Source organism: Scyliorhinus canicula, chromosome 11, assembly GCF_902713615.1.
Source record: "Scyliorhinus canicula chromosome 11, sScyCan1.1, whole genome shotgun sequence".
Lineage (NCBI taxonomy): Eukaryota > Metazoa > Chordata > Chondrichthyes > Carcharhiniformes > Scyliorhinidae > Scyliorhinus > Scyliorhinus canicula.
This window is the reverse complement of record NC_052156.1, coordinates 144259993-144276312: the sequence shown is the minus strand read 5'-3', so window position 1 is coordinate 144276312 and position 16320 is coordinate 144259993. Positions and strand designations below refer to the sequence as shown.

At 44.0% G+C, this 16320-nt stretch overlaps 1 protein-coding gene across 6 annotated transcripts in view; it reads right to left on the bottom strand.

Annotated features, from left to right (window-relative positions):
• Window positions 1-15886, bottom strand: part of dennd6b (DENN/MADD domain containing 6B) — an 88189-nt gene extending 72303 nt beyond the window's left edge. Inside the window, exons 1-3 of one of the 6 annotated variants that reach the window (XR_005462323.1) lie at window positions 15632-15885; window positions 10649-10687; window positions 5392-5434 (exon numbers count right to left, since the gene is read on the bottom strand). Coding sequence is in view for 4 of the 6 variants with exons in the window: in XM_038811629.1 (XP_038667557.1) it covers window positions 5392-5434; window positions 10649-10687; window positions 15632-15778 (229 nt within the window). In the remaining 2 variants the exon portion in view is untranslated. Of the gene's footprint in view, window positions 1-5391; window positions 5435-10648; window positions 10688-15631 lie in introns of all 6 variants that reach the window. The other 5 variants (XR_005462322.1, XM_038811629.1, XM_038811628.1 and 2 more) reach the window with 5 other exon arrangements.
• Between the last annotated feature and the right edge of the window lie 434 nt (window positions 15887-16320).

Here is a 16320-nt window from a genome sequence, read left to right as displayed (position 1 = left end):
AGTACAGAAGGCCATTCAGCCCGTCGAGTCTGCACCAACCCTCTGAAAGATCACACAACCCATGCCCACTCCCCTATCACCGTACCTCCGCCTAACCTGCATATCCCTGGACACTAAGGGACAACTTAGCATGACCAATCCACCTGACCTGCACATTTGTGGACTGTGGGAGGAAACCGGAGCACCCAGAGGAAACCCATGCAGATACGGGAGAAAGTGCAAACTCCACATAGTCACCCAAGGCTGGAATTGAACCTCGGTCCCTGGCGATGTAAGGCAGCAGTGTAAACCACTGTGCCAATGTGGGTGACTGGACTTTGAACAAATAAGGGGATCAGTGGTTATGGGGAATCAGTGCAGGAGAATAGGGATGAGAAACATATCAACCATGATTGAATGGTGGAGCAGACTAGATGGGCCGAGTGGCCTAATTCTGGTCCTATATCTTCTGGTCCTTCGTATCATTTTGGCTCGGTGGAGGCCAATTCATTTTTATAGAGTAAGAAGGTTGTGAATTCAGGCCTGAGCCCTGGACTTGAGCGTTTGAGCTGTCTCCTCACTGCAGTAATGAGGAAGTGCTGACAATGGTGCATTCACACCGATATGACACAAATCCAGAATCCTGTTCATGTGGATGTACGGGATTTTTTGACACTTTTTGAACAGCAGGAAGTTCTCCCAGTGTCCCAGTCAACATTCAGTTAATAGCACCAAAAACTGATTATCTGGTAATTTAACCCATTGGTTGTTTGTGGAAAGTTGTTGTATATAAATTAGGTGATTAACTGTGAAATGCTTTAGAACATCCCAGAATAGGTTCAAGGCTAAATAATTTGAGTTGTTTCTTCTTTTCTATGGAGGGCAAGGAATAGAACTTTTAAGGGATCTAATCAGAACAATGCAGTGAAGGGTGGCCAATCTTTCAAAGCTCAAAAGCCAGGAAAAATAATGTGTATGAGCACATTCTAAAAATTAATTATGAAAATACCCTAAATGATAATGTCAATGCAACTACAACTGAAACCTAGCATCATGCTTTGTGTCCAACTATTAACATAGAACAGTACAGCACAGAACAGGCCCTTTGGCACTCGATGTCGTGTCGAGCATTGTCCAAAACCAAGATCAAGCTATCCCACTCTCTGTCATTCTAATGTGCTCCATGTGCCTATCCAATAACCACATGAAAGTTCCTAAACTATCCGACTCCACTATCACAGCAGGCAGTCCATTCCACACCCTAACCACTCTCTGAGTAAAGAACCTACCTCAGACATTCCTCCTATATCTCCCACCCTGAATCTTATAGTTATGCCCCCTTGTAATAGCTACATCCACCCGAGGAAATAGTCTCTGAACGTCCACTCTATCTATCCCCCTCATCATCTTATAAACCTCTATTAAGTCGCCTCTCATCCTACTTCGCTCCAATGAGAAAAGCCCTAGTTCCCTCAACCTTTCCTCATAAGACCTATCCTGCAAACCAGGCAGCATCCTGGTAAATCTCCTTTGCACCCTTTCCAATGCTTCCACATCCTTCCTATAATGAGGTGACCAGAACTGCACACAATACTCCAAATGTGGTCTCACCAGGGTCATGTATAGTTGCAACATAATCCCGTGGCTCTTAAACTCAAGCCCCCTGTTAATAATCGCTAACACACTATAAGCCTTCTTCACGGCTCTATCCACTTGAGTGGCAACCTTCAGAAATCGGTCGACATGAACCCCAAGATCTCGCTGTTCCTCCACATTCCTCAGAGCCCTGCCATTGACCCTGTAATCCGCATTCAAATTTTTTCTCCCAAAATGAAGCACCTCGCACTTATCAGGGTTAAACTCCATCTGTCATTTTTCGGCCCAGCTTTGCATCCTATCAATGTCTCTTTGCAGCCGACAACAGCCCTCCACCTCATCCACTACTCCACCAATCTTAGTGTCATCAGCAAATTTACTGACCAACCCTTCAGCCCCCTCCTCCAAGTCATTGATAAAAATTACAAATAGCAGAGGACCCAGCACTGATCCCTGTGGTACATCACTGGTAACTGGACTCATGTCTGAAAATTTTCCATGTGATAGCCAGTTACTTATCCAATTGGCTAAATTTCCCTCTATCCCACACCTCCTTACTTTCTTCATGAGCCGACCATGGGGAACTTTATCAAACACCTTACTAAAATCCATGTATACGACATCAGCTGCTCTACCTTCATCTACACACTTAGTTACCTCCTCAAAGAATTCAATCAAATTTGTGAGGTAAGACTTACCCTTCACGAATCCGTGTTGACTATCCCGGATTAAGCTGCATCTTTCCAAATGGTCATAAATCCTATCCTCCAGGGCCTTTTCCATTAATTTACTGACCATCGAAGTAAGACTAACTGGCCTATAATTACCAGGACAACTATCACACATTCACTTTAATGATCTCCTTATTCCTCAATTTCAGTTACTGACGTTAATTGTTATCTCATATTATCTCTCCCCAAAGAGGCACTACTTGTATCGCAATCTGAACATGAGGCTTAATGAAACTAAGAGAAGCTAAAGCATGAACATATCCACATCAATTAACCCGTGGGCCCTCGAGTGCCCAAAGTCATTAAGGGCTTGACCACAGCAATGAACAACACATGTTTCCTCACCAGTGCCACCTAGATGTGGACAAGACCGTGGAAGGGAGCCAGAATTAAGTTGAACCTATGAACTCGAGGTCCTTTCTTAATTATTAAGAATTTCAGCCTGTACACTCCAGCTGTTAAAACAGTAGATGTAAAAAAAATGATACCAAACAATTCAGCATCACCATCTAATACCCTTGTGTCAGGGTTTGCAACATTAATCTGGGCTGGAGAGGAACTTGCAGTGGGAGGGGGAGGATTCAGTTGTTGTGACCCATGGAGGCACCAACAACATAGATATGACTAGGAAAAAGATTCTCCTTAGAGAGTATACAAGTAGCTGGGGCTAAATTAAAAAGCAGAACCTCAAGCAAATTGACGTAGGGTAAATAAGATTAAAAAGCTGAATGCGTGGCTCAAAGTTTCAAGTGAGAGAAATGGGTTTTGATTCATGGGGCACTAGCAACAGTACTTGAAAAAGTTGGAGGTGTACCATTGGTGCAGTTTTGAGATGAACCATACTGATATCAGTATTCTGGGGAGTTGTATAACGAGGGCAGTAGAGAAGGCTTTCAACTAATTAGTAGAAGCAAGGGACCAATTGAGGTAATAAGAGGACAAGATAAGGGAGCAAGGTAGCAAGAAGAATAATGATAATCAGAGCGTGGCAGGAAGAGACAGCATTCAAACATAAAAATGCACCAGCAGATAAGACTAAAGGTTACAAAACTATTAAACTGACAGAACTAAAGGCGCTGTGTCTAACTGCACGTAGCATTCATAACAAAACGGATTAGTTTTGCTCAAATAGAAATAAATATGTATGATCTGACAGTCATTACAGAGACATGGCTGAGACCTGAATACAATAAAAAAATAATAATCTTTATTGACACAAGTAGGCTTACATTAATACTGCAATGAAGTTACTGTGAAAAGCCTGAATTCAGAATGTCCAATGCACCGAACAGGATGTCTTTCGGACTTGTGGGAGGAAACCGGAACACCCAGAGGAATCCCACACAGACACAGGGAGAATGTGCAGACTCCGCACAGTGACCCAAGCCAGGAATCGAACCTGGGACCCTGGCGTTGTGAAGCAACAGTGGTAACCACTGTGCTGCCGCTAAAGGATATATGGTATTTAGGAAGAACAGGAAGCTAGGAAAAAGTGGTGTGACAGTTCTGTTAATTAAGGATGTCTTGAAAACAATAACGAGAGATTTCCTTAGTTCTAAAGATCAAGATGTAGAATCAGTTTGGGGAGAAATAACCAACAGTGAGAAGTCACCTATGGGAGTAGTTGTTGGTCCCCAACAGTAAGTACACTGTAGGACAGGTACACAGGAAGAAATAATGGGAGATTGTGAGAAAGGTACAGCAATCATCGTGGGAAATCTACATGTAAACTGGACAAATCAGGCTGGCAAAAAGTTGCCTGGAAGATGAGTTCATAGTGTGTTTTCAGGTCAGTTTTTTTTTAGGTGCATTTTCTAGGGCCAACCAGAGAACAGTCTGTTCTAGACCTGGTAATGTACAAAGAGGCAAGATTAATTAAGTAAAGGAACCCCTAGGTAGTAGTGATCTTTACATGATTGAATTTCACATTCAGTTTGACGGAGAGAAAACAGTAGGTCGAAGACTAAATAGGGGCAATTATAAGGGAATAAAGACCGAGCTGACTGACGTGAATTGGAAAATTATGTTAAGGTCAGTAGTTATGCAGTGGAAGAAACTTAAGGAGATATTTCACAATACCCAACAAAGATACATTCCAGTGAGAAAAAAAGAATCTAGAAGGATCATCACTCATGGCTATCTTAGGGCTTGGGATGTTAAAGATAGTATCAAATTGAAAGAAAAAGCATACAATTCCAAGACGGTTAGTGGCAAGTTAGAAAAACTTGCAGAGAATTACTAAAAAATATAATATGGCAGAAGGAATTACAGAAATTAGCTAAAATATAAAACCAAATAGTAAGGGTTTCTAGAAGTATTTAAAAAGGAAAATGAGTAACCAAAGTGAATGTTGTTCCTCTAGAGTCTGGGGAATTAATAATGGAAAATAAGGAAATGGCAGATTTATTGAATGGATAGTTCGTGTCTGTTCTCACTGTAGAAGACACACAAATAACATCCCAGAAATAATTGTAAATCAAGAGATGAAAGGGAGGAAAGAACAAGTTAACTAGATTCTTCATTAACAAGTCAAAAGGTATAGGGGATAGACAGGAAAACAAGGCCACAATCAGATCAGCCTTAAATTTATCAAATGGTGGAGCAGGCTCAAGGGGCTGAATGACCTACTCCTGCTCCAAATTTGTATCTTTGTAAATATCCTTGAATTTCTGCTCCAACACAATTATGGAAGCACCACAGCCGTTCAAGATGTGCTGATGTTGAAATTCTAGAAACAAAAAAGAAAGTTTAGCCCATGAAGAAGCTCTTAGATTCAGAGTTTTACAGCATGGAAAGAGGCCCTTTGGCCCATCGCATCCGCACTGGCCATCAAGCACGTAACTACTGTAATCCCATTTTCCAGCACTTGACCCATAGCCTTGTGTGCTAATCTTGCTTGTGCTGGTTTTAAGCCCTCCTTGCAGTTATAGTCTCTTGCTTCCTTCCCAATCCTTAAATTCAAAAACAGCAATAGGCAGCAGAAAGTTGTGCATGTTTCTGGGTGGAATAGAATGATCTGCACATGTACAGCTTACTACAAATGTCAACAGACAAAAAGTATTCCTTATTTGAACAGATTTCTTACCAGAGTAGGAATCTGGAAAAGACAGGTAGCAGATGCTGGTTTTCTGATAATAAAGAAAAAACAAAGGCAGGGAGGAAAAAACAAATCTGAAGTTAGAGAGAGTGACTGGGTCAGTGATGAGGTAAGTTTTAAACTCTTGAGGTCTTTAAAGTAACATCTTTATTTAAAAACAGATTAAAGTCTTGTTGACAGTTAATCCCATCACCCAAAAGGAAATTAGAATGGCTTCCTAAAGGTTGAAAATTAATGGAACGTTAAGTGTATCCTCAAAAACATGAAAATTGATTTCCAATTCCTTTAGGATTCCATATTTCTCCCAACAAATATATTCATCATGTTACGAACCAGTTGATGTTATAACTGGAAGGGAAATTCCCAGAATAGAACTCTGGCTCAAAGACCATTACTTTTACTTTTTTATAAAACGTGGAGGAACAGAGTCACAGGACAGCTAACTAGTTATAACAATAAAAAAATGGAACATGAGAAAACTGGATACAACACTCCTTTGCTCCCCATTTAACTTAACAATTACACAGGTATTAGGATTGACCCGGATTACAAAGTACATCTTAAACTACAATGGTCTCGTTAACACAAAGTCCCTTTTAAGCACAGAAGATGGCTGTGGTCAAATACACATGCTCTGCTCTGAACCCAAATTAATATCTGTGGATTTCTCCTCAGAATCCCCACAGATGATTATCACGAGTTTCCAAACTCCATTCCCAAAAACATACTTCAAAATCTTCTCATAATAATAATGTTTTCCCTTAACGGTTTGTATTCTGAAATCCCATCCAGGTTTTCCAAATTACACTTTTAAACAGAGCTTCAGCTCCAGTTTTAACAGCGAATCCAGTCCAGGGTTTTACACCAACCCCATTAGGATTTCTTGTTTTGGCTGCTGTGCGGACTGTTCACAATTACTCTAACTCGCAATTCCAGACGGTATTAAAAATGACATCAGATGTTTGATTTATCTTTGAAGGCTGCTGTCCTACTTTAAATGTGGTTACTGAAATTGTTGCTTTAATTCAGAACACTTTGTTTACTCTTCCTTGAATTCTTAATAATACCTCTGTCTCTTTTCACTTGACTTCAGTTGTCTGAAACATTATTTATGTCCCAATTGCCTCGTTATCTGGATTATATTCTGTTTGCAAGTTTCCTGACTTAGCACTGCTGCCTACGGTGCTGAGGGCCCTGGTTCGAATCCCGGCTCTGAGTCACTGTCCGTGTGGACAGTTTCACCCCACAAACCAAAAATGTGCAGGTTAGGTGGATTGGCCACGTTAAATTGACCCTTAAATGGAAAAAATATATAATTGGGTACTCTAAATTCATTTTTTTTTTAAATCTTTGCAACTCCCTTGTCCTGCCCAGCTTCTGGAAGAGTTGAGAGAGTTTCACTCCTCGGTGTCCTGTCTCCAACTGCCAACTAATCCAACAAAAACTTAAAAGCTTTTTTAAAATCCTTACAAAGGCCTCCAGTTGGTAAGCAAACACTTACTTCTATTTACTCTTCACGGCATAACCTTCTCGAAGCACAACAGAATCATAGTTGTGAGTGAAATCAACCGCCACACAAACATTTTGTCCAGCATGAATCTAACTATAAGTTTCACCCTTCTGGGCACAGAAACATTGAATTAAACCCATCTACAACTATACCTTATTTACAATGTTTACCAATACAAATATAAATCCCTTAAAACTACCTTTGTTTTCCTAACAATCGACTGACTCCCCAATTGGTTAAGAGGGGTAGACATTATTCAGAAGTGTGCTATCTTTCTCAAGAAGGCTAATTATATTCCATGTTACTTTCCTATTAGCTTTATAAGCCACTATCCAGCTAGAGACATATAGGTGATTTCCTGTGAGGTTTTATCTTTAATTTTTTGTTCCCCAATTAAGGGGCAATTTAACATGGCCAATCAACATACCCTGCACATCTTTGGGTTGTGGAGCTGAGACTCACGCAGACACTGGGAGAATGTGCAAACTCCACATGGACAGTGACCCGGGCCAGGATCGAAACAGAATTCTCGGTGCTATGAGGTAGCCACCCTCCCTTGCACCTAGTTATGAGGTAGCGGTAAGTAAAACATGCATTTGCCAGGTTAAAGTTGTGATGCGGACTACTAACGCGAGTATAGCATGTCTGGCTAAAAGGGAGGGTTGACTTATATGCCTAGTGTATCCAAAAACATGATTTCTGGTACTGAAAAATGAAGTTGTCTCAAAGTAGAAAAGTCACCCATGCAATCCTAGGTAGTTTTTTTTTCTTTTCCTTTTATAGATTTAAAGTACGCAATTCTTTTTCCAATTATGGGGCAATTTAGTGTGGCCAATTCAACTATCCTGCACATCTTTTGGATTGTGGGGGCAAGACCCACACAAAGATGGAGAGAATGTGCAAACTCCACACGGGCAGTGACCCGGGCTGGGATGAACCCCAGCGCAGTGCTAACCACTGTGCCACTGCACTCCTAGGTTGTTGATCAAAACAAAAGGTGGAAATTAAAGTGTGTCCAGCTACAATCTTCCAATTTCCTTGGACACGGGTATGGTGCCAGAGAATGGACAATAGCAAATGTTACATTCCTATACCTATTCAGAAAGGTCCGAGGGGAATAAACCTGACAACGACAGATCAATAGGTATAGCATTAATGGTAGGAACACTTATACTGAAAAAAAGTTAATCGCAAACAGATATTAAGTTATATATTAGCACGGAGTAGCTCTATCTCAAAACTCTTAGCACTGTGTGATAATCCTGGAGAAGGGCACAAGGTATAAATGCAAAACCAATAAAAAAATATATTTTTTAAAAAGATGCGACTGCATTGCCTATTCTCCAATCCACTTGCAAAAATACCCTCAATAGAGCCTGATACCCCATGATCTATAGGAATTAACTTTGTTCTCTTTCACACATTTCAGGAGTTTATGCTCCTCCTTGCCCTTAATACAGCTTGCTTTTCCCCAGACTATATTAGAATAATTTAAATCCCCATTATTACTATTTTATTATTTTCACATATTGTGACATTTCTTACAGATCTCCTTCCTGCTATTTGGTGATCTATGCTATAATCATTTCAGGAGCAAAATAGTAAGGTACGTTGTAATCTAACCAAAAAGATTATTTGGACCATCAAGCACATAGGGCGGGATTCTCAGTCACTGCCAGCGAGGCAGGGGATCCTGCCGACGGAGAATCCTGCCCACTATGTCTTTCCAAGGCTGTGCACTTTATTTGAGCAATGCTGCCCACTCCCACCTTTTTATGCCTCATTTCCCTGAAGATATTGCAGCCAGGAATATTAAATTCCCATTCCTCCCTTTGTTTGAACCAGGATTCTGTTATTGTCACTATATTATATCATGTGACAACAAGTGTCTTCAGTTCACCAACCTAATTTGACAGGCTCTATGCACTTTTGGATGTGCAAATGCCTTAGTCTGCTTTGTATTTCTTTCCTGCCTGATCTCTTCTTTTAACTGGACTACACTTTACTCTAAAGGTTTGAGTTACATGGGGGAGGGATTCTCCATCCCACTGCACCCATCTTCAAGTATGGCACGCCCCCGCCAGCAGCGGGACTCTCTGTCCCAGCAGCCGGCCAATCGGTTTTCCCCATTGAGGGCACTTCCACGCCTTCGGGAAATCCGCAGGCATGAGTGCGCTGCCTGTGAAACGGAGGATCCCTCTAATGGAGGATCCAGCCTTAGGTATATTTTCACCAAAGCGGAAAAGGCTACAAGGCAATTTGGTAGAGGTTTTAAAATTATGAACGGTTTTAAAAGAATGATTTCCTCGAATTGGATACTCAGTGGGAAATTCAAGGCAGAGGTTAGGAGAACTTTCAGAAGCATGCGTTGCTAGAGGAGTGTTTGCACAAGGGCATCACGGTGGCACAGTGGTTAGCACTGCTGCCTCACGGCGTTGAGGATCCAGGTTCAATTCCGGCCCCGGGTCACTGAATGTGACGTTTGCACATTCTCCCAGTGTCTGCATAAGTCTCACCCCCACAACCCCCCCAAACAAAATATGTGCAGGGTAGGGTAATTGGCCACGCTAAATTGCCCCTTAATTGGGAAAAAAAAAATTGGGTACTCTAAATAAAAAAAACAGGAGTGTTTGCTCAGATTACAATACTTATTAAGGGAAATGGTGGGAAATATTTGAAGAAAAATGAACGCCTGTGTGAATAAAACAAAGCATTCGGAATAGCTTGGATTACTCTAGCACAAAAGTGACACAAACATAATGTGGCCTACTTCTGGGTTGTAGATTTCTGAGTGACTAAGAATTTCTAAGAGATTACAGAGCTGTGAAAAGATTGAAATATCACATGTTCCTGTCCTCAGGATATCCCAAAGTGCTGCACAGCAAATGAATTGTAGTTGTTTTGCAGGCAAAAGTAATAGCCAATGTATTATCCACAGGGAATTTTCAGAGAGAACTGAAAGGGCTGCTCAATTATTTGGTTCTACGGGTGTTGGCCAACGATGGACACTTGTCCAGGACATCAGGTCAAGAAATCTTCCTACTCTTATTCCAAAAAAAATACAATCGGATCTTTTCATCCAGCTGAACATGCAGCGGGGACCTTGGTTACAGTCTCAGCAAAATATGGCATCACAACGTTTCAACACTTGCTCAATACTGCAATCAAATACCAGCCCAGATTATGTACTCCGGTCCTATGGCATCCTTGAGCCCACAATATTCTGACTCAGAAGCAAAGTTGCAACCACTAGCCAAAGCTGGCCACTAATTTATTGGGAAAGTCCACTGAAACACATTGTACAAATGTGTTCAAGTGAAAACTAGACTTTTACAGTAAAGGAACATTTCATTTTCATTTCAGCAAAAGTAAACTGACAGCGGTGGATTAAGCAGTTTGTCATACACCAAGCCTGATTTTCCTTCCCATTGACATCAGGCTTTTACCCCAACAAAGGTGAAAATTATTTCTGCTATTTGAAGATTGTTCCAGAAAGTGTTACAGTGGGATGTTTCTTGAGAAAGGAACAATTGTATTTGGCCCAAATGGTCTTTTCCTTTTCCAAGAACTCTTATCTATGTTTTACAGCTTTCAGGCTTCAAGAAAGCAGAGCAGCAGTTGGGTACTTTATGGAAATTCTATAAAGCAAAACTATCATGGTTACAGTGCTATCTGACAAGCAACAAGGGATTCAGTGGTATACAGTGAATAGATTCCACTGATTTAATATCTTACCTCCTTTTCTGTAAGTCGCATATCATGGGGATACACAAGCTGAGGACCAAAAAAAATACAAACAACTCAACTGAAGAATTTTTTCACAAAACAGATAAATATTACATGCCCAAAATATTAAATCCATCTATCCTCAAAATATTTTGTTTTAAAACATTACATTTATAGATATACCATGTTCTCAAGAAGTACTGGAAGATACATTATCTTAAATAGTGGCCAATTTTGTATGCATGCCAACACTGCCCTTAATCCCATGTGCTGTTATTGTGGTACTTTAATCAAAAGTTCTTTGAAAGTCTGTACGTGAGCATCAATCGCAATGGCCTCATTATTCCTCTCTGTTACTGCGAAAATCGAGGAATCGCAGAACCCAACCCACAGGGGGCAGCATGTAGCACAGTGGTTAGCACTGTTGTTTCACAACTCCAGGGTCCCAGGTTCGATTCCCGGCTTGGGTCACTGTCTGTGTGGAGTCTACACGGTCTCCCCGTGTCTGCGTGGGTTTCCTCTGGGTGCTCTGGTTTCCTCCCACAAGTCCTGAAAGAGATGCTGTTAGGTAATTTGGACATTCTGAATTCTCCCTCGGTGTACCCAAACAGGTGCCGGAATGTGCCGACTAGGAGCTCTTCACAGTAACTTCATTGCGGTGTTAACGTAAGCCTACTAGTTACAATAAAGATCATTATTATTCCGAACTGCTGTGATATTTAGCAGAGTGAATCAAGCCCTGGACAAGGTTCCTGCACAAAACAAGCAGGGGTCTATTTAACATTTAAAAGTCACTCCATTACTAAAATCTCCTTGGCGGCACTGTAGTTAGCACTTACAACAACAGGGACCCGGGTTTTATCTCAGCCTTGGGCGACTGTATGGAATTTGCACTTTCTCCCTGTGTCTGCATGGATTCCTCTGGGTGCTCCGGTTTCCTCCCGCAGTTCAAGGATGAGCAGGTTAGGTGGATTGACCATGATCAATGCACAGGGTTACACAGGTAGGCGAGTGGTCCTTCAGTGGGTCAGTGCAGACTTGATGGGCCAAATAGGCTCCTTCTGCACTGTAGGAATTTTACGGATTCTATGCCCAGCAAGGTCTCAGAAGCCTCAGCCTTTCTTTTTAACCGGCTTAATCGGGGCTCCGTTTTAGCCACCTCACCAATAATTTTTGAGGTATGACATTAATGGAAAGGTTGTTTTAGAAATCACGCTGTACTGAGGAAAAAGTCTTACAAATCATTTAACACTTATTTCATCCTTACCACTGCCACATAATTGCATATACAGTAAACTGTGTGTTATCTGATGTTCCCCTCATATGAATTTTCACTTTACCAATTGGAAGATATTGCAAAGTTGTGACGAATGGTCAATTTTAGGAAAATTGGGTTATAAATATATTGGACAATTTATGGGTTAAAAGCCTGGGGTTGAATATGTTTGACTCCAATGATTCTTTTCTAAACATTCTGTTCTGCAGGGCCTGGATGGATTAGCAGTCAGCAGGTGAAATTGACAAAGGAATGTGTTTTTCAGTCTGGGTTAATGCATAGTGGTTTGCCTGGAGAAGTCCCTGGTGAGTAAATGTGCTTTCAGTCACTGGAAAGCTCATTTATTTTTCAGCTTGGGGAAATCTGTTCGGTAATGCAAGTATTACTCTACGCCCTGCTGATTTTTAAGCTGGGCTGAGAGCTGTGGGTGCGATTCTCCGGAAAGATTTCGAAGTGCGGTAGCAAGCGGGAACTGCCGCGAGATTCCCAGCGAGGCCGGGAACACAATTCAACATTAATTGGTCCACTTAACGAGGCCCCACAGGCTTCACACCGTAAATGAAGGCCGATTCACCGGGACCGCGCTTGCCAGTCCCCAGCTAAAAAAAATCAAGCAGCACTTGTACAACCAACCCCACTCAGCTTGCAGCTATGGTGCCGAGAAAACTGTCCCCAAGATTTTGTAGACGCGGAACTGGGGAGGCTCCTAGATGCGGTGGATGCAAGGATGAATGTCCTGTGCCTCCCCCCCACCCCCCCGCCGAGGGACGAAGTGGCAGCGGCCGTCAACTCAGGAAGCGTGACCAGGGGGACTGGCCTCCAGTGTCGCATGAAATTCAACGATGGCAGCACGGGTGAGTTGACACCAAACCCCCCCCCAAAATCACGAGACTTTTTCATCCCCACGTGAACATCCACCCCCACCACAACTTGCCATGTGGCCCCCAACCTGCCATGTGGCCCCCAACCCTCCCTTCACAGCCCCTCTTCCTTGAAGCCCTCCAACCTTTCCTTCATCCCCACCACTATGAACCCCATGTGCACTAACGATGCCCTCTCTGTGTCTCCGTAGAAGAAGCTCTCCCACAATCATCGGGGGAGGGCCCAGACTGGCGGACATAAGAATTCTCACAACCTTTGAGGAACAGGCTCTGGAGTTGACAGGGGTGGCAGAGGACCGAGCAGTCACCAATGCAGAGTTAGAGCCACCGCAGAAGAGGATCCACCAGGCAAAGTTGAGTTATCCATTCTCCGGCAGGTCTGCATCAACGGGGCCAAACAACTCCTAAACAACTCTCTTATGGACTGATCTGATCTCTTCACACATCTTCTCTACTGAGTAGTACTTCACCCGATGCCTGTGACTATGTGTTTACATTTGTATTTTATGTTTGCCCTATGTATTTGTCTAAACTGTATGCAGAGCAATACATTTCACTGTACCTCATACACGTGACAATAAACAATAAACATACAGGCCCTGTAGCCGATGGCGGCAGCCCATCCGGGGTGGCCACCTCCCCTGCCTCCCATGAGACCATCTCGGAGGAGAGTTCGGAGGATGCCACAATCGTGTGTCACAGCTGTCATCGCCACCCTCAACCGGTGCAGATACATTCACCTCGGTGGGAAACGTTAGTGGTCAACCTTCTGGGACACAATCTGGTGAGGTGCAGGTTGTGCAAGACACAGCAGACCACCACAAAGCAGACGGCCCTCCATGCTGTGTACTGCAGGGCAACACCAGAGCGGTCGAGGCATCAGAACTGCATTTTGAGCAGCCCGATGCACCGCTCAATGACAGCCCGGGTAGCCACATGAGCTTGCTGTAACATGTCTCCGCTTCGCCTTCCGGCATCTTGATTGCCGTCATTAGCCAGGTCCTCAGTGGGTATCCCTTATCCTCCAAGAGCCAGCAGCCCAATCTGGGGTGGCCCTCAAAGAGGCCGGGGACATCTGACTGTCCCAAAATGTAGCTGTCGTGCACACTGCCTGGGAAGTGTGCACACATGTGCATGATCTGCATGTGGTGGTCACACACAAACTGAATGTTCACAAAATCAACACCCAACCAAAGGAGGAGATATTAGGAGAGTAGCTTGTTCAAAGAGGTGACTTTTAAGAAGGGTCTTAAAAGAAGAAATAACAAAAGCAGAGATGTGCATGGCTATAATTACAGATCATTGGGCTTAAAAGGTTTATATGTACAGCCACCAGAGTGGGCTGAAAAGGTGCACAAGAGGCCAGAATAATGCAGAGTTCTTTGAAGGTTGTACTGCTGGGTAAATGTTGCAGTATAAGGTGGGGCAAAGCCCTTAATTAATGTGATCACAAGGATGATCATTGTATACTTAAGACTTTTGGGGAACTAGGAATCAATGTAATTCCGTGAGGGCAAGGGTGAGTGGGACTTGGTGAGGGATACAACAGACGTGGTAGAGTTTCAGTTATGTCATTGTTTTAACCTGGTCTTGTAAGACATCTTATTGTTTTGAGAGGCTGGGAAGTGGTTAGAACTGATCACGGAAGGGATAAGGATACAGGAACCAAGATGGGGTGGACATGTGCAAAGTTATTGGATGAACGTTGTGATGGAGGGAATGGCTGGGGGGGGGGGGGGGGGGGGGGGGGAAAGAGAGAAGAGACACAGCTCAGGGTAAATTGGACACGGAAATTGCAAATAGTGTGGCTGAATGAAACCTCAGACAATGTTTACATAGAACATACAGTGCAGGAGGCCATTCGGCCCTACGAGTCTGCACCAACCCCCTTAAGCCCTCACTTCCACCCTATCCCCGTAACCCCTCCTAACCTTTTTTGGTCACTAAGGGCAATTTAGCATGGCCAATCCACTTAACCCGCACGTCTTTGGACTGTGGGAGGAAACCGGAGCACCCGGAGGAAACTCACGCAGACACAGGGAGAACGAGCAGACTCCGCACAGAGTGACTCAGCGGGGAATCGAACCTGGGACCCTGGCGCTGTGAAGCCACAGCGCCACTTGTGGCACCGTGCTGCCCCAGACAATGTCTGGCGAGAGGGATGAAATAGTGGTGGGTGCACAGAACTTTACAGCAAGGCTGAAGTCCACAGTCAGTTTTCCCAATGATAAACTGGAAGAATGAATGTTTGGTGAAGTTTGTTGCAAATGTTAACGGGAGAAAATTGTGGCTCAGTCAGGACTAGATGCCCGAGCAATTAGTCTGACAACACAGAGGCAGTGGCGGGAGAGGTCGACAGAAGTCACGGTGAAGTGAAGCTGGGTGTGAGCGGGGTACCTCTGAAACCTAATCCGCTTATCCTCAAGTCAGCAAGCACGTAGAGGAGGAAGGGGCCGAGCATGTAGAGGAGGAAGGGGCCGAGCATGTAGAGGAGGAAGGGGCCGAGCATGTAGAGGAGGAAGGGGCCGAGCATGTAGAGGAGGAAGGGGCCGAGCATGTAGAGGAGGAAGGGGCCGAGCATGTAGAGGAGGAAGGGGCCGAGCATGTAGAGGAGGAAGGGGCCGAGGAGGAAGGGGCCGACGCCGAGCATGTAGAGGAGGAAGGGGCCGAGTATGTAGAGGAGGAAGGGGCCGAGTATGTAGAGGAGGAAGGGGCCGAGGAGGAACAGCTCCGGCGTAGTCACCGTGTTACGCATCATCTTATCCGATATGTCACCACCCTCCGCCATCCCAAACCGCTTGTCACCGGCCTTCCCAGGGCGAGGCCTACCCTTACCTCGATCGCTTGCCCCAGCTCCAAGTCGAACGTAACCACACACACGCACTCGAGCCAGGCGGAGAAGCGGTCCCAGGGCAGTGCGGGCCCGGAGCCCGAGCAACGCTTCACCGTCCGAGTCCGGCCCCCGGTCTCCAACAGCTCCATGACAACGGGGTCGCGTTCTAAATCTCATGCATGCGCAGACGTCGCGGGAAGCAAAACGCATGCGCACACGACCAGAGCGAACAGCCGGTTGACGTATGCGCACCTCCTGACGGATCCAGGATTGTTAAGTGCAATGACGAGTGGTGCCAACTGTCCAGGATGGGCCTGGAGTCCCCAGGAATTAAAGACCGATCTCCAGCTCACTGCTGAGTGCAACCCTGGAGAAAAATCATAGGGACATTAAAAAAGAGAGTTTTCAAAAAAAATTCCTTTCAACATTTGTTACAAAAAATGTAAAATATGTGGGGTAAGCCTGTTTAGTGGCAGAGGCAGTGTGTCACAAGGATGAATGTGTTGGTCAACCAATGGTTGGAGCATATCAGAAAATTTTGTGATGAAACCTCCAGGAATATATTTAATCAGTTGGCAACACCAACCAGGTGACTGGGTCGTGTTGTAGGGGACAGGTGTTCAATAGGAAGCTGCTGTGCACCATGCATCTGAGGTTATTATAGTGGGGTTGACTTCAGTCCATGGCAGAC